General features: G+C 36.8%; 1 protein-coding gene across 2 annotated transcripts in view; it reads left to right on the forward strand.

Moving 5' to 3' along the window:
- ARHGAP32 (Rho GTPase activating protein 32) overlaps nucleotides 1-26,158 on the forward strand; it is a 196,880-nt gene that overhangs the window by 54,232 nt on the left and 116,490 nt on the right. The window contains exons 3-5 of one of the 2 annotated variants that reach the window (XM_024131194.3): nucleotides 5,417-5,508; nucleotides 6,054-6,095; nucleotides 6,475-6,559. In XM_024131194.3, the coding sequence (XP_023986962.1) occupies nucleotides 5,417-5,508; nucleotides 6,054-6,095; nucleotides 6,475-6,559 (219 nt within the window). The remainder of the gene's footprint in view (nucleotides 1-5,416; nucleotides 5,509-6,053; nucleotides 6,096-6,474; nucleotides 6,560-26,158) is intronic. The other variant, XM_024131195.2, reaches the window with a different exon arrangement.

The following is a 26,158-nucleotide window of genomic DNA, read 5'->3' on the forward strand; positions in this document are numbered from 1 at the left end:
GAGGGTTGTCTTTTCATCTTGTTTATGGTTTCCTTTGCTGTGCAAAGGCTTTTAAGTTTCATTAGGTCCCATTTGTTTATCTTTGTTTTTATTTCCATTCCTCTAGGAGGTGGGTCAAAAAGGATCTTGCTGTGATTTATGTCATAGAGTGTTCTGCCTATGTTTTCCTGTAAGAGTTTTATAGTGTCTGGCCTTATATTTAGGTCTTTAATCCATTTTGAGGTTTTTTTGTGTATGATGTTAGGGAGGGTTCTGATTTCACTCTTTTACATGTAGCTGTCCAGTTTTCCCAGCACCACTTACTGAAGAGGCTGTCTTTTTTCTCCGTTACATATTCTTGCCTCCTTTATCAAAGATAAGGTGACCATATGTGCATGTTTTGTGTTTCCATACGAATTGTGAAATTTTTTGTTCTAGTTCTGTGAAAAATGCCATTGGTAGTTTGATAGGGATTGCGTTGAATTTGTAGATTGCTTTGGGTAGTATAGTCATCTTCACAATGTTGATTCTTCCAATCCAAGAACATGGTATATCTTTCCATCTGTTTGTATCATCTTTAATTTGTTTCATCAGTGTCTGATAGTTTTCTGCATACAGGTTTTTTATGTCCTAAGGTAGGTTTATTTCTAGGTATTTTATTCTTTTTGTTGCCATGGTAAATGGGAATGTTTCCTTAATTTCTCTTTCAGATATTTCATCCTTAGCGTATAGGAATGCAAGAGATTTCTGTGCATTAATTTTGTATCCTGCTACTTTACCAAATTCATTGATTAGCTCTGAAAAGGTTTCAGTTTTTCACCACTGAGAATGATGTTGGCTGTGGGTTTGTCATATATGGCCTTTATTATGTTGAGGTAAGTTCCCTCTGCCTACTTTCTGGAGGGTCTTTATCATAAATGGGTGTTGAATTTTGTCAAAGCTTTTTCTGCATCTCTTGAGTTGATCATAAGGTTTTTATCCTTCAGTTTGTTAATGTGGCGTATCATATTGATTGATTTGTGTATATTGAAGAATCCTTGCACTCCTGAGATAAACCCCACTTGATCATGGTGTATGATCCTTTTAATGTGCTGCTGGACTCTGTTTGCTAGCATTTTGTTGAGGATTTTTGCATTTATGTTCATCAGTGATACTGGCCTGTAGTCTTCTTTTTTTGTGTTATCTTTGTCTGGTTTTGGTATCAGGGTGATGGTGCCCTTGTAGAATGAGTTTTGGAGTGTTCCTCCCTCTGCTATTTTTGGGAGAGTTTGAGAAGGATAGGTGTTAGCTCTTCTCTAAATGTTTGATAGAATTCGCCTGTGAAGTCATCTGGTCCTGGGATTTTGTTTGTTGGAAGATTCTTAATCACAGTTTCAGTTTCAGTGCTTGTGATTGGTGTGTTTGTATTTTCTATTTCTTCCTGGTTCAGTCTCAGAAGGTTGTGCTTTTCTAAGAATTTGTCCATTTCTTCCAGGTTGTCCATTTTATTAGCATATAGTTGCTTGTATTAATCTCTCATGATCCTTTGTATTTCTGCAGTGTCGGTTGTTATTTCTCCTTTTTCACTTCTAATTCTGTTGTTTTGAGTCTTTTCCCTTTTTTCTTGATGAGTCTGGCTAATGGTTTATCAATTGTGTTTATCTTCTCAAATAACCAGCTTTTAGTTTTATTGATCTTTGCTGTTGCGTCCTTCATTTCTTTTTCATTTATTTCTGATCTGATTTTTATGATTTGTTTCCTTCTGCTAACTTTTGGGGTTTTTTGTTCTTCTTTGTGTAATTGCTTTAGGTGTAAGGTTAGGTTGTTTATTTGAGAGGCTTCTTGTTTCTTGAGGTAGGATTGTATTGCTATAAACTTCCCTCTTAGAACTGCTTTTGCTGCATCCCATAGGTTTTGGGTTGTCGTGTTTTCATTGTCATTTGTTTCTAGGTATATTTTGATTTCCTCTTTGATTTCTTCAGTGATCTCTGGTTACTTAGTAGTGTATTGTTTAGCCTCCATGTGTATGTATTTTTTACAGGTTTTTCCCTGTAACTGATATCTAGTCTCATAGCATTGTGTTCAGAAAAGATACTTGATACAATTTCAGTTTTCTTAAATTTACCAAGGCTTGATTTGTGACCCAAGGTATTATCTATCCTGGAGAATGTTCCATGAGCACTTGAGAAGAAAGTGTATTGTGTTGTTTTTGGATGAAATGTCCTATAAATATCACTTAAGTCTATCTTGTTTAATGTATCATTTAAAGCCTATGTTTCCTTATTTATTTTCATTTTGGTTGATATTTCCATTGGTGAAAGTGGGGTATTAAAGTCCCCTACTATGATTGTGTTCCTGTTGATTTCCCTTTTTATGGCTGTTAATATTTGCCTTATGTATTGAGGGCTTCTCTGTTGGGTCCATAAATATTTACAGTTGTTATATCTTCTTCTTGGATTGATCCCTTGAGCATTATGTAGTGTGCTTCTTTGTCTCTGGTAGTAGCCTTTATTTTAGAGTCTATTTTGTCTGATATGAGAATTGCTACTGCAGCTTTCTTTTAATTTCCATTTGCATGGAATATCCTTTTCCATCCCCTCACTTTCAGTCTGTATGTGTCCCTAGGTCTGAAGTGGGTCTCTCGTAGCAGCATATATACGGGTCTTGTTTTATTTGTTGCTTTTCCCTTGCTGCTTTTAATATATTTTCTTTGTATTTAATTTATGATAGTTTGATTAATATGTGTGTTGGCATGTTTCTCTTTGGATTTCTCCTGTATGGGACTCTGTGCATCCTGGACTTGATTGACTATTTCCTTTCCCATAGTAGGGAAGTTTTCAACTATAATCTCTTCAATATTTTCTCAGTCTCTTTCTCTTCTTCTTCTGGGACTCCTATAATTCGAATGTTGGTGCATTTATGTTGTCCCAGATGTCTCTGAGACTGTCCTCAATTCTTTTCATTCTTTTTTCTTTATTTTCCTCTGTGGTAGTTATTTCCACTATCTTGTTTTCCAGGTCTTTTATCCGTTCTTCTGCCTCAGTCATTCTGCTATTGATTCCTTCTAGAGAATTTTAAATTTCATTTATTGTGTGGTTCATCACTGTTTGTTTGCTCTTTAGTTTTTCTAGGTCCTTGTTAAACATTTCTGGTATTTTCTCCATTCTATTTACAAGATTTTGGATCATCTTTACTATCATTACTCTGAATTCTTTTTCAAGTAGACTGCCTATTTCCTCTTCAGTTCTTTGGTCTGGTGGGTTTTTACCTTGCTCTTTCATCTGCTGCATATTTTTCTCTCTTCTCATTTTGCTTAACTTACGGTGTTTGGGGTCTCTTTTTCGCAGGCTGCAGGTTCATAGTTCCCATTGTTTTTGGTGTCTGCCCCCAGTGGGTAAGGTTGGTTCAGTGGGTAGTGTAGGCTTCCTGGTGGAGGGGACTGGTGCCAGCCTGTGTCCTGTGGATGAGGCTGGATCTTGTCTTTCTGGTGGGCAGGACCGTGACTGGTGGTGTGTTTTGCGGTGTCTGTGAACTTCTTATGATTTTAGGCTGCCTCTCTGCTAATGGGTGGGGTTGTGTTCCTGTCTTGCTAGTTGTTTGGCATGGGGTGTCCAGCCCTGGAGCTTGCTGGTCGTTGAGTGGAGCTGGGTGTCAGTGTTGAGACGGAGATCTCTGGGAGAGCTCTCACTGATTGATATTATGTGGAGCCGGGAGGTCTGTGGTGGTCCAGTGTCCTGAACTCGGCTCTCCCACCTCAGCAGTTCAGGCCTGACACCCAGCCAGAGCACCAACTCCCTTTTGGGAAATCTGAGGTCTTTTGCCAGCATTCAGTAGGATTCTGTAGGAGTCGTTCCGCATCTAGATGTATTTTTGATGTATTTGTGGGGAGCAAGGTGATCTTCGCATCTTATTCCCCCACCATCTTGAAGGTCCTCCCTGGCTCTTTCTTTCTTTAATAAGAAAACATTTTTAAAAATTGAACTGATGTTGTGAATTTCTTCTCTTTTTTATCTTACTGAGGTATAATTGATGTGTAATACTGTATTAGCTTCTGGTACACAACATAATGATTTGATATTTGTATACATTGTGAAATGATCACAACAGTAAGTCTAATTAACATCTGTCACCATACATAGTTACAAAATGTTTTTTTCTTTTCCTTGTGATGAGTACTTTTTTTTTTAAGTAAAAAAAAAATTTTTTTTGGCTACACCACCCATCATGTGGGATCTTAGTTCCCCAACCAGGGATCACATCCATGCCCCCTGCATTGGAAACATGGAGTCTTAACCACTGAATTGCCAGGGAAGTCCTGTGATGAGCACTTTTAAGATCTACTCTCTTTGTAATTTTCAGATGTGCAATACAGTATTATTAATTATAGTCATCGTGCTGTACATTAAATCCCCATGACTTATTTATTTTATTGCTGGAAGTTTGTATGTTTTGACCTCTTCACCTTTTTCACCTATCCACCACCCCTACCTCTGGCAATCACCAGTCTGTTCTCTGTATCTGTGAGCTTGGTTTTTTTTCATATTGATTTGATTTTAGATTCCATGTATAGGTGAGATCATACCGTATTTGTCTTTTTCTGGCTTAATTTTACTTAGCATAACGCCTTTATGGTCCATCCATGTTGTTACAAAAGGCAAGATGTCGTTCTTTTTTTATGGCTGAGTAATATTCCATTGTATATATTTACCGCATCTTCTTTGTGGATCTCCTCTTAACTCAGTTTAAATGCTCAACCCACATTATTCTCCCATATTGCATTATGTGACATTGGCTATACTAATTTTTTCTGTTACAAGTCATAGATTTTATAGCATAAATTTGTTTTTTAATATAGATGTTTGGATTTGCTGTTTGCTTTCTCCAGAGTGTGAAGAACTTTTTCATTTTCCAGTTTCTGTTGTTTAAATGATGCAGGTGAATGTTTCACTAAAGTTAAAAAATCACTACTATGAAAACTGGCAGAGTAAGAAGTAATTTGAAGGTATTAACATAGATGGTACTTACAAATTTTAGTGTGAGAAATGTATGTTGTTATCTCCTAATTATGTTCACATATACCATTTAAACTTTTATTAATCATTGTAACCATGGTTATATTGTTCCAACAATTCTTGGGGGAGATTTTAGTTTGTGCTGAGGCACGTAATATAATAATTGATTTCAAAATTTGATAAGAGAATGAAAATTTTTAGTTTAACAAAAAATTTTTCCTTTTACAGTAAAGTTAAATATTTTTAGGTGAATATTTTTCCTTATTCTTAACAATTAAAAGTCAAGTAAGTTATAATTTTAAGAAGAGATTATTAAATCTATATGTATTTCTTTTGGTGTGGAGTCAGCAGAACCATTGAAATGAGCTATAATCTGCCTTTTATGCCTTTTAAATGTATTCATAATAAAGGGATAGTCATAAATATTTTGTCTTTATTTTTTTAAGGCAAGAGGAGCAGACATTCCAGAGATTCCTGGAGACCTTAGTCTTAAGACATGTGGCAGTACATCCAGTATGAAGGTTAAACATGTGAAAAAGTAAGTATAATTTTACAGCGGGTTTTAAGTGAATTTCTTTAAATGGAAATCAGTTCTTTAGTTCTGTTAAAACTTTTATCCAGATTTCTTACTAAATGAGCTCTTACTGTCCATACATTAAATTATACTGTTAAGCCTTTAATTATCACTCAACTATTAGCAGAATAGGTCTGAGGATTATCTACTTATCTAAAAATACACTTTAATTTTGTTCTTGTAACAACTTTTATGTTATTGTGTATTAGGTTGCATTTGTTCAATAGGAACAATCCAAGTATGTCTTTTTTGGTACCTTTAATACATCCTCTCAGTCATTTGGAAAAATCACTTTTGCTATTTGAGTTATTAAATTGCTGTTTCTCAGCTATGCCTTTGAGAAAGCCTGAGATGGATGCCAGTATTTGACTATTAAGTGAAATATCTGAAGGTATCCATTTCAGTTTTAGGCAGAAAAACCATCTTTTCACCTGGTGAAGGGTTAGATAGCTATGTTTTTATTCTAAGTAGAGGAAAGACAAGGATAAATATGTTCATTCTGCATCCAGACCCACCAATCCAGGACTGATGGGCTGTGACAACATTCACAGGTAAAATCTGGTTTTGTATATTGTGGTGGGAATGCTGCTTCTGCTTAGAGCAGGCTGTTGACAGTTTCCATAACATTCACTGAAAGCCTAGTTTTTCTAGGGCCATTGACATGGGTCAAGATTAGAAGAGTACTATAGTGATGCTTTTTATTTTACTTTATTTTATTCTTTTGGTTTTGACTTGTGCACTGAATGTAATTTCCATTTGATTCTGTGTATTTCTGAAAAGGTATGTGTGGATATTTGTGCTCATGTGCATGTGCTTATTAAATAGTTTTGCTTGTTGCATGAGCTCTTCAACCTGTTTTATTTCCTCCTTAAGTTTAGTTAATTTTGACTGTTCCAGTATCTTGTATCTCATTTATTTCATGTACTTCAGGTTACCCTTCACTAAAGGTCACTTTCCGAAGATGGCTGAATGTGCACATTTCCATTATGAGAACGTTGAGTTTGGCAGCATACAGGTATATTCGAGATATTTCCTGCATACTGAATCAATACATATTTATATCTTTATCTGTGTATTTGATAGGTGACACTTAGAAGTAGTTTTTTCTATTGATGTCTTATTGGTTGATGTGAAGACTTTTTTCTCTTCTATTTACTAATATTTGACACCTGATGACTCCTGTTTCAAGTGGAAACAGTATAAAAGAATCTGTATAAATTTCAGAATTTCTATCAGATTCCTAGACAGAGTTTGCCACTGTTTGATAGCATGAACTATTTTAGTCGTTACCTGACTCTTTTGTTGGGTCATAGTGGTGATGGATAAATCAGAGTTGGGGTGAAGGTGGAGTAGGGGTTAGGGAGAGAAGTGCTAATGGAGTTTTTTTTCAATATTTTTCTTATTGTAAAGTATATTATGTATATACATGTATATAAAACAGATTTATAATATATTTTATATACATATTTGTGTACATTTTAAAGCCTAGGTTAAGAGATAGAAATTTCCTGTGTCCCTCTTGTGTTTAATTTGCCTTCCCTACCTGAAAGGTCACTTATACCATGACTTTTGTAATATTTGTTACCTTACATTTAAAAAATAGTTTTAGTCTCTATATGTATTCCTAATCAATATGGCATTTAGGTTTACCTTTTTGAACTTAATTGGAGTTATTCTAATTTGTTCAGCAAATACTTACTGAGCAAGTACTATGTACGAGGCACTGTTTTAGGTGCTTTGGCTATATTAGTGAACAACAACAACCAAAATCAAAGACCCATTCTTAAAGAGCATAGAAGACGGTCAAGAAGATAAGCATTATGGTAAAAAAGTAGAGCAGGGTTAGAAGGATCAGGGGTAAGTTGAAATATCAAACCAGTTTGGGCTTCATTATTGAATGTATTCCTTCTTGTTTCTTTCATTTAACATTGTGAAATTTATCCTTGCAGATGTATGTACTCATAGTTTGTTCAGTTTGTTCACAGCTGTGTATTAATCCATAGTGTGCGTATGTCACAAGTAATTTATTGATTCTTTTATTTTTTTGAAATTTGGGTTATTGTCAGTTTGGGGCTGTTTTAAACAACATTTCAGTGAACATTGTTCTACGTGAATCCTGATATGCCAATGCCAACTACTTTTTAAAGTGGTTTACAAATTTATACTCCCAGAAGCAGTAAACGAGAGTAGTTGTTCCACATCCTTGCCAACTCATGGTTGTTTGATACTTGTTAATTTTTACCAATCTGATGGGGATGTAATTCTCACTGCATTTTGATTTGCAGTCTCCTGATTTCTGATATGGTTGCTTAGCTCTTCAAATGTTTATTGAGCCTTTGAGATTCCTATTTTTTTAAACTCTAGATCAAGCCTTTTGCTCATTTTGTTTTATAGATTTGCTTGTATTTTTCTTATTCATTCATGGGAATGCTTTACATATTTTGGATCTTAGTCCTTTCATGTTGCATCTAGTCCTTTATTGTTTTTGTATTTGAACTAAAAACACTTTCTCTCACCCTGTGGTATGTTTCTTTCACTCTCTTTATTCTGCTTTTAGTGTTCAGGCATTTACTATTTTATTCTTTATTTTATGTAGTTGTATGTTTGTACAAATCTTCTGACTTGTAGTTTTTCTGTCATATTTAAGATGCCCTTCCCTGCTCTGAAGTTACAAAGATATTGTCCTATTTTTTTTCTAAAAGTTTCATAGTTTTGACTTTAACATTCAAGTTACTTGTAATTGATAATTTATGTATAGTGTGAAAAGGAGTGATGTTAAAAATTTTGAACCACTAGTGTGACAACCTGTCAGAGTGGATATAAACCATAGCACTGGAGGTGAGTCCTGATGGCCTTCTTCTGTGCAAAGCATTGCCCCTATTGTTGCATGGATCATTGGTGGTACAGTATCTCAGTATTTTAACACTGTGATACCCACCAGTCTTTTTTAAAAGGAGTCCAATTTTATTATTATTTTAAAGTGTGATCAGCTATGTTAGTCAGAGTTCTGTAGTGAAACAGAACGAATTTGTGTGCGTGTGTGTGTGTGTGTGTGTGTGTGTGTGTGTGTGAGAGAGGAGAGAGAGGGAGAGATAGATAGATATTTAGATTTTTAAGAAATTGGCTCATGTGGTTGTGGAGCTTTAGTAAGTCCTAAATCTCCAGAGTAGGCTGAAGACCAAGGGAAGAGTTGCTGTTGCAGTTTGAGCCCAAGGGCACTCTGCTGGTAGAGTTGCCTCGTCTACAGGGGAGGTCAGTCTTTTTTTCTATTAAGACCTGCAAGTGATTGGAGGGTAATCTTCTTTTCTCCCTCTCCATTATGGAGGGTCATCTGCTTTACTCAAGGTCTACTGAATTAATTGTTAATCTCATCTAAAAAATAAGAGTACCATTTGGAATAATGTTTGCCCAAAAGCTGACACATAAGATTAACCATCACAGTCTGCCCCTTCTCAACTTGGCACCCCTTAAACCATACTTACCACCAAATAAAGACAATAACAAAGTCATACTTCTGCCTAGCACCATCAACTATTTTTCATACAACCAAAAACATTAACCCTTTTCCTAGAGGAGGATGCAAAGTCCTTGGGTAATGTTTACTCTTCTTGATAACCCATAACTAAAATACTGTGATGTAAAGTTAAAAATACTTAAATACCATGATATAAATCTTACATTATATAAGGTGATAAGAGAGGGAAGAAAACAAAGATATTTGTTACACGTGCATGCATGTGCACACACACAGGAACATATTCATAACAAAATAAGGAGGAAATGCTCATGGCAAGTGTAGTTCTTGATTCTGTAAACAGTCATATAGTTGTAGGGGGTGTTACAGTTGCCTTCATCCACTACTCATTCTGTATTTCCCTCTTCCCTCAGCAAGAACCTCGGCTGGTTGTGGTTCTTTACCTGGTGAGGCAACCCAAACCTTCATTCTGGGTCTGGCCATTAACAGTCCTTCCTGAACTGGGTTCTTGTTATTTTCCATTGAGTTTAATGGTGGGGCATGGTGATACTAAGGACACCCTAAGGGATCCCATATATTCCTGACATACACTGCATTACCTCCATTGTGAAGTAGCTGTCCAGTTTCCCCCTGGTAGTCAGGATCAGGATCAGTCATACCAGCCAGTACCATAATGGCCTTCTGTGCCTGTTGATCTAGAGGCATAAGGAGCCCAAAGTGGCTGAACAGCATTCTTAACTTCCAATTCATTGGAATCATTGTTGTGTTTTCTGGTGGAAACATTCCTCCCCTTGGAACTAAGACTACTAGGCCAGTAGAGCATATAGTCATGGAGACAGGAAACACTAATTTTGCTAGTGAGTCACTATGAGTAACACTGAGTGGTACCACTCCCATTTCCACCACCTTGATTCCTGGCTCTCCAGTCTGATTAAAGACACTAATGACTCTATGTCCAATAGTAAAGAGAGCATGAATAGTCCATGGCCTGATGAGGCAATAGGGATATGCATAATGTGCCATTGGATGCTTGGAATCAAACACTTGTAGGAGACAAGGTTCTGGATGAACATATATATGATATAACATTTGAACATTTTTGTCAAACTAATGAGTAAAATAAGGTTTTCATTTCCCTAATGGTCTTTTCTTGTACTTATTGTCCATTTGTATATCTTCTTTGGAGAAATGTCTATTGAAGTCCTTTCCTCATTTTTGAATTGGGTTGTTTAGTTTTTGGTGTTGTTGAGTTTTGGGAATTCTTTTTATATAACCTGTTTGTGTCTTTTAATCTAAAATGAGTCTTGTTTTAGACAGTATATAGTTGGATCACTTTTTTTTTTAATCCATTGGGTCCATCTTTGTCTTTTGATTGGAGAGTTTAATCCATTTCATCTGGGGTAATTGCTGATTAGGAAGAATTACTTCTGTCATTTTGCTATTTGTTTTCTCTGTGTATTATAGATTTCTTGTCCCTCATTTTTTGCATTAGTCCTCTTTTGCTTTTAGTTAATTTTTTGGTAGTGAAATGTTTCAATTCCTTTCTCATTTCCTTTTGTGTCTATCTATAGATATTTCCTTTATGGTTACCATGGGGATTATATTTAACATCCTAAGTTATAACACTCTAATTATACCAGATTAACTTCAATGGCATGCAAAAGCTCTGCTCCTTTACATCTTGGTCCCCATACCTTTCAGTTGTTGATGTCATATAATTACATCTTTTTACATTGTGTGTCCCTAAAACATAAACTAGTAATTCTTTTAAATACATTAGTCTCTTAAATTATGTCAAAAACAAAATGTGGGGTTACAAACTAAATTTCCAATACTCACTTTTAGACTTATAATTTTAAAAAAGTATTATTTTCTTAAGTCATGTAGAAAACAAAAACTGGTTACAAAGTGTTACACAATCCCAGCTTTTATGGTTTCCCATGTATTCACCTTTACAGGTCTTTGTTTGTTCATATGTTTTCTAGTTATTACCAAGCATCATTTCATTTCAACTTGGAGGACTCCCTTGAGCATCTCTTGCAAAATAAGCCTAATGTTAATGAACTTCCTCAGCTTTTGTTTATTTGGGAATGTCTTATTTTATCTCTCACTTTTGAATGGTGGTTTGCTGGATATGTATTCTTGGTTGACAGTTTTATTCTTTTAGCAGTTTGAATTTGTTGCCCCACTGCTTTCTGGCCTCCAAAGTTTCTGATAAGAAATCTGATAATCTCATTGAAGATCCCTTGTATGTGACTAGTTGCTTCTCCCTTGCTACTTTTAAGATTCTTTCATTGCATTTGGATTTTGAAAGTTTTATTATAATGTGTCTTGTGTGGGTTTCTTGAAGTTCATCTTACTTGGAGTTTGTTGAGCTTCTTGGCTATTTATATTCATATCTTCAATCAAATTTTGGAAGTTTTCAGGAAGTATTTCTTCAAATATTCTCTCTGTCCTTTGTCTCTCTGTTTCATTCTGAGATTCCTACAGTGTGTATGGGATGGTGCCCCAGAGGTCCTGTAGGCTCTGTTCACTTTTCTTCTTTCTTTTTTTTTTTTTTCCTGTTCCTCAGACTCAGTAATTTCCATTGTCATATCTTCACGTTCACTGATTCTTTCTTCTGATTACTCAAATTTGCCCTTAAGTTCCTCTTGTGAAATATTCATTGTTGTTATTGTACTTTCAGGTGCAGAATTTCTTTTTAGAAACTTGTCTTTTTGTTGATATTTCCATTTTGTTCATATGTCATTTTCTTTACTTTTTCTACATTGTCCTTTAGTTTTGGAGGGCATCTGAAAAAAGTTATCTTAAAGTCTTTTCCTAGTAGATCTACTATCACTTTTTTTTTATGGTTGTTTCTGTTGATTTATGTTTTTCCTTTGGATGGGCTGTAGTTTTCTATTTCTTTGTGTACCTTATGGTTTTTTGTTGATTCAGACATTTGAATGTGGTAGTAGTAACTAACTTTGGAAATATGATTTTTGCCCCTTCCCTGAGGTTTGCTGTTTTTTGTTTTTGTTTATTTTATTTTATTTTTAATTGTTGTAGCCTCACTCTGTGCCAAGAACTAGCCTGAGGTGTAAACTTAAGGTCTCCTCAGGTATTTACTGAGCCTGCACGTGTCCCTGGGCATCTTTACCATGTATGCAGTTGATTTGGAATGTCCTAGTCTATAATGTCTGGCTCTCCAAAGGGGAAGAAGAAAAATTAAGGAGGGGGAAGGGCACTGGGCCTTTAAGTTCTTTGGAAGTTGCTTCAGCTAGTGGGGGAGGGGTTTGCAACAATAATGAGGGGTGTAACAACATGACTGTCTGCCTGTTTGCACCTCTGCTATCAGGAGTAGCCATCAGAGCCCAGGTCCTTCTTATTTTGGGGCAGGCTCCTTTTTGCCCACCCTGGCTCTCACAAGCTGCATTCAGGCTGCTCCTTGAGTGTATGTGGCATGTGCCGAGGTGCTGGGGATGGGGAGCTGCTACTGTGCTAAGAGCTGAGATGCACCAAAATTCTCTGCAGTGTATCCTCCAAGCCTTCACCTGGAAGTCCCAAGCCTTCAATAGACTCCAGAGTTACAGAGTAATTGCATCAGATTCTGCCAGTGCAATTACTGTCTAGGTGGGAGATTCCTGATGCTTCCTACTCCACCATCTTCCCAGAATTCTCCTTCTCAGAATCCTTACTTGTTTTTAATATAGGATTGACAGTATGTGCTGTGGAGAAAATAAGTAGGAAAACTTAGTAAAATGTGTTTGGAAGACATCATCAGCCTTAAGCTTGGTAGCTCTGTTATATCCTCATAGGTATTCGTACTGTCAGTTGACTGACTCAATTTTGCCTATTAATATGTCCCAGTTGTGAGAGATTCTGCAGTTGCATACCTTCTTTTTTTTTTTTTTTTTTTTTACTCTGATCTGAGGAATTTCTCTTAGACTTACAGATTTCTTGTGCTCATATTTATAGCTGCTTCTCTTCCTTAGATATTGAGAATTTATAGTTTCAATAGGCCATTGTATCCTAGAAAATGTTACTGTCCACTAAATTTTAAAAATCTGACAGTATTATATTTAACTTTAAGGCTTTCAGTTGTAAAATGAAAATAATTACTCTTAATCCTGTATGTTATAAATTCTGATTCTCAATTTTATTTAGATTGAGACAAAATTGCTTATAAAATAATTTAGATGTAAGGGTTAATTTGGGCTAGTAGTATCATTACCATATAACATACAAAGGAAATTTTAACGGTTTCTTCTTTGAATTGTGGCATTGTGTCTCTAGCGGACTTCTCTGCATCTTCACTTGGATGACTAATAGCCTCTTAAATTTAGCATACTTAGAACAGTCTGCTCTCAAACCTGCTCCTCCTGCTGTGTTCCCCAATGTGATGAATAGCAACTCTATCTTTCCAGTTCCTGACCAGCCAAACCTTGGAGTAATGTTGGATTTCTTTCCTTTTGTTACTCCTCACATCCAGTCCATCAGCAAAACTCTTGGCTCTGTCTTTAAAATATATCCAGGATCTGGCCACCCCTGCCTGTCTCAGCTGTCACCTTAAGTTGGCTGTTGTCCTTTCAGGGGGATTATTTCATTAGTCTTATATAGTTGGCATAACAGCAAGAATGATTCTTTTTAAATGTTAAGTCAGATCATGTCACTTTTTCGGAACCCTCCAATTATTTCTCCTGTTTTTCAGAGTAAAACTCAAATTCTTTGAAATTCCCTGCATGGATTACAAGCTCTACCTCTAACCTCTTTGACCTCATCTCTTACTTCTCCTCCCCTAAGGCTTAGAGTTCTGGCCACAGTTGCCTCCGCTCTCCCTCCAGGTGTACAGGCTCCCTCCTCAGGACCACTGGACTCTCTGTTTCCTCTACTTGGAAAGTTCTTCTCCCTGGATATTCACATAACTTGCTACCTTCCCTTTTTAAAATACTTGATCAAATGTCTTCTCAGAGCAAGTGTACTTTCTGTACATAAGATGGCAATTCCTGGTCACCAGCAGTTTTCATCTCTCTTCTGTAATTAATTTTTCTCCATAACATTTACCACCATTTGGCATGCTAAATATTTTATTATTATTTATTCTTTTTTTTCCACCTCAGCATCTATCTAGAACAGTGCCTGACACATAAAAAATCACTCAGTGAATATTTGTTGCATGAATGGATGAATGAATTTGAAGAAGAGATAAAATCTGCTTTAAAAATGCTTTTTTTAATATTTTGGGTTTTTTCACCATTTAAATTTGCTCTTATAGGATAAGAATATATTTTCCGTATGAGTGTGCATTTATTTATTTATTTATAGTAAAGCATCAAATAGAATGGATGATGAAAACTACAAATGCAAGTTAAAATTCCCTTTATGCCCTATTTCTTTTATTAACTATTTATTATGTGTCTGTCTAGAATTTTTCTATATATTTATAAAATAAATAGCAGTATCTCTAGATAGAGCTATAGCTATAACTATCTACCTAGCTATCTATAACCTTTAAAAAATATAGCTAGATGGAATTCTATACATACTGTCTTGAAAATTGCTTTTTTACTTGGAAGTATATTTTGTATTTTTTTTTTAATTTCAGTAATTTGGATTCACCTCATTCTTTTTCACAGCTACATAATATTTCATTTATTATTATACCGTAGTTTATTTAATCAGTTCCCTATTGACGGATATTGCAGGTTTTATTTATATGAATATATCCATTAAATAAAATCCTGTAAGGATTTGCTGGGTCAAAGTGTATGTACATTTAAAATGTTGACAGTTGTTGCTAAGTTTATTTGCTTTCTGTCTCTGTAGATTTGCCTATTCTTGACATTTCATATAAATATAATCATACAGTATGTTGTCTTTTGTGCTGGCTTCTTTTACTTGGCCTAGTATTTTCAAGGTTCATCCATGTTGTGGCATTTATCAGTACTTCATTCCTTTTTATGGCTTAATGTTATTCTGTTGTGTGGACCTACCACATACCGTTAACCATTTTTTAGTCTGTGGTCATTTGCGTTGTTTCCACTTTTTGGCCACTATAAAGAATCATGTATGATTTTTTGTGTGAGCATATGTTTTTGATTCTCTTGGCTTTCTATGTCTTGTTGCATATAGCACCCTAGTGGGTGTGACTAGACAGATGTGCTGTTGGCCATTTACATACTTTTTTGAAGAAATGTCTATCAAGTCCATATTTTAATTGGGTTGTTTTTTGTTGTTGTTGACTTGTAAGAATTCTTTATATTATTCAGAATACTAGACCCTTATCAGATACATAATTTGCAAATATTTTCTCACATCCTGTGGGTTGTCTTTTAACTTTCTTTATAGTGTCCTTTGAAGCGTAGAAATTTGTAATTTTGGTAAAATCTGATTTATCTGTTTTTTTCTTTGGTTGCGTATGCTTTTGTTGTTATATCTGAGAAATCATTGCCTAACCCAATATGAAGATTGATATGAAGATTTATTCCTGTGGTTCCTTTTAAGAGTTTTATGGTTTTATCACTTACATTTATGTCTTTGATCCATTTTGAGTTAATTTTTGTATATAGTGTGATGTAAGGGTCCAGATTCATTCTTTTGGATGTGAATATTCAGTTTTCTGAGCACCACTGTTGGAAAGACTGTTCTTTCTCCCTTGGTCCTGGCACTCCTGTTGAAAATCTGTTGACTATAGATGTATGAGTTTATTTCTGTACTCTCACCTCTATTCCTTTCGACTATATATATTCTATGCCAGTACCACACTGTTATTATCACTGTAACTTTGTAATGTGTTTTGAAATTGAGAATTGTGTGTTTGCCAACTTTGTTCTTCTTTTTCAAGATTGTTTTGGCTATTCTGAAGTCCCCTGGATTTCCATGTGAATTTTAGGATCAGCTTGTCCATTTTTGTTTTTTTTTTTTTTTTAAAAAAGGGCAGTTGAAATTTTTATAGGAATTATGTTGATTCTGTAGTTCAATTTGCAGAATATAGCCATCTTAATAATATTGTCTTCCAGTCCTTGAACATGGGGTGTCTGCCCATATTCTTTAATTTTTTTCAACAGTATTTTGTAGTTTTCTGCATACAAGTGTTTCAGTTTTTTGGTTAAATTTATTCCTAAGTATTTTATTCCTTTTGATGCTGTTGTAAACACTGAGCATCCTCCAGCATTCCTGTTTGTAATTTAATTTGTGCCTGATAAAATAATTACCAAGCCCGTGTATACTTTTCCCAGTGAATTGGCAACATATATGCTTTTGATTGCACAGCTGTGTTCAAATCCTACTTCAGCTCAGTTCTAGCAGACCTTAGCCTGTCTCTGATTTTCCTGTTCAAGTATCAGTTCACTATTTTCAGTTGTAACACGTGACATAAAATCGCATTGTCCTGTTGAGGAGAAAGGATGTTGGTGAGGGGTGGAATGGGTGTGGCCAGCTGACAGGATGCTCTCATTGTGCCACACAGTCTTGACCTTGAGGGAGATTGTCAGTTAATCTTGGTCTTGTTTTCCTTACCTTCATAATGGATACACTAGAATAACCAGATGACAGCCAATGATCCTTCTAGCTAAGATGAACTGTGAGCTCTGACTTAAATGAACTGGGGATGTGACAAGGTGAAGAGGTAAAAGGATGTAATGACACAGCAGGAGAGGCTGTACCATGTCATGTTCTTAGTTCTTAGTTCTTAGTCCACTTTTATATAGAGCATGAATAAGCTGTCTTTAAAAATTAGTGCAGATCATTACTCTGGTCACAGAAATAGATTGTTGAAACATCTTTATTCACTAGGACACACTCTACTTCTGGGCTAAATATTTAAAAAATAAATTCCCTTTTTCACTCTTATCAGGATTTTACGATTTTTTTGTCTGTGTTCATTAGTGCTGTTGGTCTGCGTATTGTACTTGTCCACTAGCCTGAGTTAGGGAACTTCACTGCCCCATACCCTTTAAAAAGTAAATGTCTTGGAATAGTTTGTAGAAATGGGAATTACCTGTTCTTTGAAAGTTTAGTACAGTTTTCCTGTTTGGTTCCCATTAGAGGGCTTAATCTTTAATTACCATTTCAACTTATAATTTGATTATTGGTCTAGTCAGGTTCTTTTTAGGTCTAGTCAATGTCTACTTAGGTCAGTTTTTATCTTTTCTGAGAAAATTGTCCGTTTAATGTAGGTTTTCAAATTTGTGGGTATAAATTGTTGTGTACAAGATACTCTTAACACTTGGTCTTATCAAGAAACCAGCTTGGGATTTTATTCATCAACATGAGACTCTTTGTCTTCTCCCTCCCTCCTTTCATTTCTCCCTCCCTATTATTAATTAACTATTAATTCCTAAGCATACTTTTTTCCTTAGATAAATAAAATTGTATAGGTACTATTGATATTTTATTGTTTTGGGTCATTGTTTTTTAATAAGTGCATTTGAGTTTGGACATTTTCTCCCTGAATAGTACTTTGAACAGACTCTACAGGATTTGATGTATAAGTGTTATATTTTATTTACAGAAATTGAAACCTGAAGAAAAATATAAAGATAAGCAATTGCTAGAAAGGGCTTCTTATTATTTATTAAGTAAAACCACATGTAGTTTTAAATTCTATATATTTATTATCTTTATTGCACTTCTCCTTATATCATCTCCATTGTCCAAAAACAAACATTTATTCACATTCACGAACTATTTTTCAGTAAGAAGGAAAAAAATCTCTTGCCACATGTAAAGAAAGATACATAATCAGTTTATTCAGCATGATGCTATTGAGGCGTGAGTCTCTTTCTGCTGTGCTTTATGTGATACCGCCATCTAGTGTGTAGAACACTAAGTGACCGTGTGGGTTTACATTTTCTTTTATCATTCCGTTATCTGAAGCTGTGAGTTAATGTTTCTTTTTATCCAATTTCATATAAAGCATTAAGTTAAATTAACCTGAATGCGAGAGCTCAGGTTTTGACTGAAATACAGCACAGAAAATGTATGACTGTAATACCTGTTTCCTGAGTGTTCTCTACTGAAGCTGCTGTGCAAGGGGCTTGGAAATGCTGCTGTGGCATAATTCTCAACTTTCAGGTTGTGCTTTTTCTTCAGTCGACACTTTCTATCAGCAGACACAGTCGTGCCTTGACACTGAGAAATGTGGAAAAAGTTAGTAAAGTTTGATCTGAAATGTTGAAATGTTCAGGAGTAAAAGTATAAAATAAAACCCTGCTCAATTTTCATTTCAGATGAAGTAATTGGAATTTTAAGCCGGTATTTACTGAATGCTTTCTGTGAGCCAAACATTATACTAAGTACTGTTTGTATGTTGTCTCATTGACCCTTCATAACAGTTTCAGTTGAGGAATTTGAGGCAAAAAGAGCTTGAGAACTTACCTAGGATCACAGCTACTAAGTGATGGGGGTCTGTGTTTGAATCAAGGCTGTAGAGCTGTTCTGCACATTCTTAAGTACTAGAAAAGGATACACTGACAAAACTACTGTTTTAAGCAGGAAGAAACCACAGTTTTGAAAGGCCTACATCTTTAATGTATTTGAAGGTAAAAAAGTATGATGATTAATTGTGCAATGTAACCTGTGTGCTCTTAAGTAAATTCTTTAACTTTTCTGAGCCTGTTTCCTTGTTTGTAAAATAGGGATAAATATATCAATTCCAAATATATATATGTACTTTCCTGATGACCTGAGGGTAGTGGTGTCAGGACTGAGGCAGTGGATAAAGAAAAGCTTTGCAAATAGGAGGCTTTATAACTGTAAGGAATTTTGTGACAAACTACCCCTCACAAGAGAGACTGTATTGATAATATTCTTGTTTATCTAGTGATCAGTTTATTTAAATGTAATATTTCTTTTAATATAAAAACTGGCCTTATATAAAATTGTGAAATGGAGAATGTTAAAATAACAGGTGCATTTTCTGTAATTATAATTAATTTAAAAATTTAGCTCCAGTTTCAGATAGAATTAAACCTGTAGCTTAGAATATTCAAATTGTAATGTATTTAGAAGGTTTCAGTTTTAAAAATAAAGATAAAGGAAACGGAAGAAAACACATCATTGCATTTTACCCTATTGAATAGTAACATTGAAAATCTTTTGTTAACAAATCGTTAACAGATAAGATCATATATATGGATTCCACATTTACAGTTTCAGTATTTCAGTGTACTGGTATAATAGTTAACAAGTTCAATGGACTGTTGACTAAATGTGGTTTCTTTTGGAAACAGACTGAGTTTTCTTCCTGATTAAGAATTTGTATAAATATAGGCATTAAAGTTATAGAAATAAATATCAGCAACAAGTTTTGGTACCTATCTGTGAGACTTTAAGACATTAATAAAAATGAAGTAAATCAATAAAATGGTATTTCCCCCATCTTCTTAATACTACTTGCAGTTTCAATATTAGCTTGTAGATGTTTCCAGTTAAAAATATCTTATTTAGAAGTATATATTATTATGTGTGTAACCATTTGAAACAAAAGCTGTGATAATTTTACTGTTCCTAACCCTACCAGAAAGTTAAGTTTTCCTCAAACCAAAACAAATGTATTTCACCCCTACTTTTCTGCATATTCTGTAGTAACACCTCCTCTTATTCCTGGAAATCTTTGTCATTTGAGGGGAGGATTTAAAATGAAGAGTTCCATAGTGAGTTATCAGTGCTGCTGTCATCCAGGTACTGGATTTTAACTGTATCTCATGAGATTATCCAGTCCAGGAGTTAGGTGTGCAAAATTGGTTGAATGATGAAAAAATATATTCTATGTTGGAGTCACATGCAGTTGACTTCCAGGAATTTGACTGAATATGCTTATAAAAATAGTATTGTTCAGTCTGAAACTGAGAAGGGTCTGAGAGGCTAACAAGTCAGCTCGCCACAGTTTCTCTCTCTCTCTCACTCTCTCTCTCTCTCTAACAGAAATGTGAGGTCTCTGCATCAGAAATCAGACCTTTTATAAACTCTTAGTGTAAATCGTGTTGGTTCCTTATGCCTCAGTTCTCCATGAGGTGATGTGAGAACGAGATATACCCTATGTGTACACTGGGATTTTGTACCACGAGAGACAAACTCTGAAATTATGAAACTTGGAGTTTATATACGATAGCTGGCACTTCTGTCCATTTGCCTTTCTGGAGATGGAGAGAGGGAACACTGCTCTGGAATGTAAACACATCCTCTCTGGGGAAAAGAAGGAAAGGTGTCTTTTTCACAAACAGATGGCTCTGGGGAGAGAGAAGACTTTCTGTCTCTCTGGAGGGCTCTATTATTTGGGTTCCCATTCAGTCTTTCTTTAACCCTGCTGCTAAAGCTGTTTGTTCAAAAAGTTCTGACCATATAGAAATGTGAAAATATTCTTGAAGTATTGTTTCCTGACAAGTGTATATTCTGGGAGTGAGCATCTGTAAGATGGGAGATGTGATTCTGCTGTTAATCTCATTTCCCATGTATTCTTTTTTTTTTTTAACATCTTTATTGGAGTATAATTGCTTTACAGTGGTGTGTTAGTTTCTGCTTTACGACAAAGTGATCCCATGTATTCTTCATGCTGTGGACCTCTCGTTGAGCTGAGGGTGGTTCTGGTGTTTAAGGATGAGCAAACCAGTTCCTTCACCTGGTACTCACCTGAGGAAACAGTGCTCTATTCTGCTTCTGGAAGGAAAAACTGACTGTTAAGTTTATTAAGATGCATGTACGTCTCTAGCTTTTTCCTAAGAAATTTGAATTGCAGTTTTGTCTCATTGATTTTTGCCCTATGTTCTGAAATTAGAACTTGTTTCACTTATTACCCACCTAAGATGTAACTCAGATATAGAGTTGTTCTTCCAGTTGGCGTCCTCAGCTCAGGTGTTTAGAAGTGGTATTTTCAGTGTTGAATCTTAGGATGCTGATGGCTGGGATGAGCAGACCACATACTATTGTGCAACAGAAATTATTTTTCATGTTTACATACTCTACTCCAAGCTGTGGTGGGCGAAGAAAACTGTTTACAAGCTCCATAGGTATGTCATAGTGAAACCGTAATAACTGAAACCATAATAGCCTTATAAAAGGTGAATAAAAGGAAGAGAACTCTTTCTTTGTCCCATGTGCAATCTGTTGATTAAGCTTTGATGAATGGTTTTTATGTGGGTGGGGTGATGTATTTTTACCCAGCTTTACGCTGATTTCCATTCTCCATGCAGAGAAAAGACTTTTTTGAACATTGGAAGGCTTGCTGAATAGAGTTGTATTTTTAAAGATCCTAACAACACTAATTTCAGATTGGTTTCCATGGTGATAGAGAGTGAATTCAGTATAGGAAAAAAAACTCCAAAAATAGATTTGTAAGGAATCCAGAAGTATGGGACTTGGAAATTCTGTTTTCCATTTCTTATAGGCAAAGGATTGAGATATCATTAAGTTGAAGGAAGTAAAAATAAATCATTATGTTCATGTCATAAGTTTCTATAGGCAAATGTAGCCTAATCTTTCATAGTGGTTTAGAAGATAATTTGGAGAAATGCCATCCTTCAAGGCTCATCTAAGGTATTTGGACTTTGCCTTTAAATTAATTTCTTAGTAGGAACTGACAAAGTATTGAGGGATTTTGAGAAGAAAGTACCATGATCAGTGTGTAGTAGGAAGTGGAAAGAGACCAGTTAGAAGACCACTGTAATCATCTGGTATGCAGTTGTCTAGACCAGGGGTCCCCAAACTTTTGGCACCAGGGACGGGTTTCGTGGAAGACAGTTTTTCCACGGACCGGGGTGGGGGCGGGTGCTTTTGGGATGATACAAGCGCATTACATTTATTGTGCACCTTATTTCTGTTATTATTACATTGTAATATAGAATGAAATAATTATGCAGCTCACCATTATGCAGAATCAGTGGGAGCCCTGAGCTTGTTTTCCTGCAACTAGATGGTCCCATCTGGGGGTGATGGGAGACAGTGACACCCGACGTGTGTTGCTTATGTCCAGTCTACTCTGTAATCTCGCTTTGGTTGCCGTCCCTGCAGAAAACCCTGCTTCACAAAGATAGGATGTTGGAAATGGAAGCAGGCTTTTCAGTGCTTTTGTGGCAATCTCAGGATATTCCACCTTGACTTTAATCTAGAATGTATGGAGATTTGAAGTTGTCTCAAACATACTTTTAAGGCCACCGTCATTTGCGATCTCAAGCGGTTGATCATCTTCTAGCACGGACAAAGTCGATTCACCTGGCTTATTCACAAATGGGTCACGGATCCGTTCCTTCCCAGTTCCAGGGTCTTTTGTGGTTGTGCAGTAATGCTCAAACTCTTTTGAAAGCTGAGATAGGGGATCATGCACCAGCTGGGAGAAAGAAGGCCCTGGCTCAGTATCTCTGCTAATGTTTGAAAGATGTCAAAAATCCCAATGTTCACTCATTGCCCCCATAATTCCAGTTTGGCTTTGAATGCAGCCACTTTATCTGCCGACTTGAACACAGTTGTCATTCTCCCCTGAAGTGACAGATAGAGTTTGTTGAGCATATTGAACATGTCACGCAAGTAAGCAAGTTTTGCGACCCATTCTCTGTCACTGAAATGTGCTGCCAGTGGTGACTGATTTTCTAAAAGAAATCTCTGGAGTGGCTCTCCTAACTCAGAAACTCTGGCCTGTGATCTACCATCAGAAAGCCATCTCACCTCTGTGTATAAGAGGAGACGTGTGTGCTCTGCGTCCATCTCCTCACAGAGCTGCGTGAGCAGACGTGAGTTAAGGGCATGTACTTTAATGTGGTTGATAAATTTTGATCACATCCTGCAAAACGTTGTTAAGTTCAGGTGACATTTTACGGTTAGCCAGCATTTCTCTATGGATGACACAATGTGTAGACTCACATTCAGAAGCGACCTCCTTGACCCAAGTAGTGAAACCAGAAAGCCATCCAGTCATGGCAGCCACTCTGTCCATGCATATACTGACACAAAATGACCAATTCAGTTTTCCTGATATGTAGTCATTCAAAGATTTGAATAGTTCTGCAGTTGTGGTGTTGGTTGGCAACAAAAGTGCACGTAGCACATCCTCATGCACGTCCTCCTGAAAAATATATCGCACAAAAACAAGCATTGTTGCCTTGTTGTCAACATTGGTAGACTCGTCAACCTGGATTGCGTACCACGGTGACTCATTAGTCCTCTCTGACAATTGTGCCTCAGTATCCTCTGCTATTTCATCAATTCTTCTAGTTATGGTGCTAGCCGAAAGAGGAACACATGCCACCTTTTGAACTGCAGTGTCTCCTAAAAGTTCACGACACATGTCCTTAGCAGGCAGGGTCAACTCTTCGCCAATAGTAAAGGGCTTCTCTTAGCTTTAGCAGTGCGGTTAGCCACTAAGAACGATGTTCTCAGGGCAGACACATCTGATGAAGTGGTGGCCTTCAATAATTTCTTCTGTTCTTCGTGTTCACGTTTTTTTCTTTTGAAAAACTCCAAAGGCTTGTCGTCTTTTAATGCAGGGCTCTTGGTCTCCACGTGGTGAAGCAGTTTTGAAGGTTTCATGGCTTGGTTGGATAGCCAGTTGCCACATATTATACAAATTGGGCTTGGAGAATGTGAATTACCTGTTGTGATGAACCCGTAATTTAAGTAGGACTCTTGGTATTTTCCTTTAAAAGCAGCTTTCTTTTTGTTGGCAGTCTTAGAGTCTCCTGCTGTCTCATCATTGGGTCTTCCCCCCTTTTCAAAGAAGCTCTCCAGTGATGTTTATTTTTTACTCATTTTGGCTAGGGTTAGCTTGTGGGCTTACCAAGACTGACTGAGACAACTGCGCAGTATGGGAAAGAGGTGCGGACGGAAGTGGTGAATAAAATAATGGGCGGGCCATGCGTGGACTAAAACAAGTGTTGGATTCTGACTTAAAGCCTGCCACCAGATGCAGCTGTATGATTGAAGTACAGCAACTCACTTGCCACTGTAAAGCCTGCCACCAGATGCAGCTTAATTGTCACTTGCCACTCACTGATAGAGTTTTTTTTAAATATATTTATTTATTTATTTATTTATTTATTTTTGGCTGCATTGGATCTTCGTTGCTGCGCGCGGGCTTTCTCTAGTTGTGGTGAGCGGGGGCTACTGTTGGTTGCGGTGCGCGGGCTTCTCATTGCAGTGGCTTCTCTTGTTGTGGAGCGTAGGCTCTAGGTGCGCGGGCTTCAGTAGCTGTGGCTTGCGGGCTCTAGAGCACAGGCTCAGTAGTTATAGCGCACAGGCTTAGTTGCTCCGAGGCATGTGGGATCTTCCCAGACCAGGGCTTGAACCCGTGTCCCCTGCATTGGCAGGCAGATTCTTAACCACTGAGCCACAAGGGAAGCCCACTGATAGGGTTCTGATATGAGTCTGCAAGCAGTTGATTTATTATGGTCTCTGTGCAGTCAGACCTCTCTGTTAACGATCATCTGTATTTGTAGCTGCTCCCCAGCGCTAGCATCACCATCTCAGCTCCACCTCAGATCATCAGGCATTAGATTCTCATACGGAGCGTGCAACCTGGATCCCTCGCATGCGCAGTTCACAGTAGGGTTCGTGCTCCTAAGAGAGTCTAATGCCACCGCTGATCTGACAGGAGGCGGAGCTCAGGTGGTAATGCAAGCAGTGGGGAGCGGCTGTAAATACAGATGAAGCTTCACTCGCTCACCTGCCACTCACTTCCTGCTGTGCGGCCCAGTTCCCAATAGGCCACAGACTGGTACCAGTCTGTGGCCCGGGGCTTGGGGACCCCTGGTGTAGACCAGATGCAGTGAGGCCCAGAACTAGGGAAGTAGCAGTGGAGAACAGGAAGAAAGGAATGGGTGTGAGAGACAGGTTTTGGGAAGACAGGAGAGATTAAGGAATCAAAGGTCTAGGTTAGATCTTAACCCTGGGAATATGAAAAGAAAAGATGTGTGGAGAGGAGGGGGTGGTAGAGGAATCAAGGGTGATTAGGTTGGTCAATTGGGTGAATAGTTATATTTATTTACTTTGGGAATTCAAGAGGTAGAAGAGAATATGCAGGGAAAGAGAGTGAATTCAGCTTTGAAAATGAGTGCTGTATTCCAGTGAGACAACGTTTGCTTATTCAGTCATTCATCAGGTAATTAGTGATCCCCACTTAAATTACAGATACTTTTCAAGATGTTGGGGTGGGTATACACCTATCTCATTTTTTCCACTATATATTGTGTTTAAGAAATCTGTCAATGTGTATTACAAAGGTTTTTATCCCCATTTGTGACTCATGTTTTCACTTGGTTTATTGTGGCCCTTTGTGATAACTTTAGAAACTTTGATGGACAGTTGCTATTACCTGTTTTTGTGAAGGGGTCTAGAGTTGGGGCTCTCCTTTTCCTGCATCTTCCTAATATCCCTCCTCAAATAATCTCTTTATGTCTGTCTTTTTCTTTTCCTCTGGGATTCCCATAATGTATTGTTTTGGTCCTCTTTATGGTGTCCTACAGTCTCTTAGGTACTTTTCATTTTCCTTAATTCTTTCTTCTTTCTGTTCTTTGGAGTGTATACTTTCTTTCTCTTTTTTTTTTTTTGGTTGTGCCGAGTGGCTTGCAGGATCTTAGTTCCCTGACCAGGGATTGAACGCAGGCCCTCAGCAGTGAGAGCGTGGAGTCCTAACCACTGGACCACCAGGGAATTCCCTGCACTGTATACTTTGATTTGCCCTTTCTTTAAGTAAGCTGATTGTTCTTCCTGCCTAAATCTGCTGTTGATCTCTTGTAGTGAAATTTTCATTTTAGATAGCGATTTGTCATCCCCCAAGTCTGTGTTTGGTTCCTTTTTTTTCTTTCTTTTTATTGATATGCTCATTTATTCATACATTGTTTTCCTGCTTTCCTTTAGTTCTGTGTAGTTTCTTTGAGCCCTTTGAGTGTATTTTATGTAGTTTGTTTAAAATCTACTAAACTGGAACTTCCCTGGTGGTCCAGTGATTAGGACTCCTTGCTTCCACTGTAGGGGGCATGGGTTCCGTCCCTGGTCAGGGAACTAAGATCCTGCAAGCTGCATTGCACAGCCAAAAAAAAAAAAACTACTAGATTTTGTATCTGGACTTCTCAGGGATATTTTCTTTTGTTTTATTTATTTTTTCTTGTGAATTATTTTGTGCGTATCTTGTGATTTTTTTTTTGGTTGCATACTGGACATTTGACTGTTATA

Source organism: Physeter macrocephalus, chromosome 16, assembly GCF_002837175.3.
Source record: "Physeter macrocephalus isolate SW-GA chromosome 16, ASM283717v5, whole genome shotgun sequence".
NCBI classification, from domain to species: Eukaryota; Metazoa; Chordata; class Mammalia; order Artiodactyla; family Physeteridae; genus Physeter; species Physeter macrocephalus.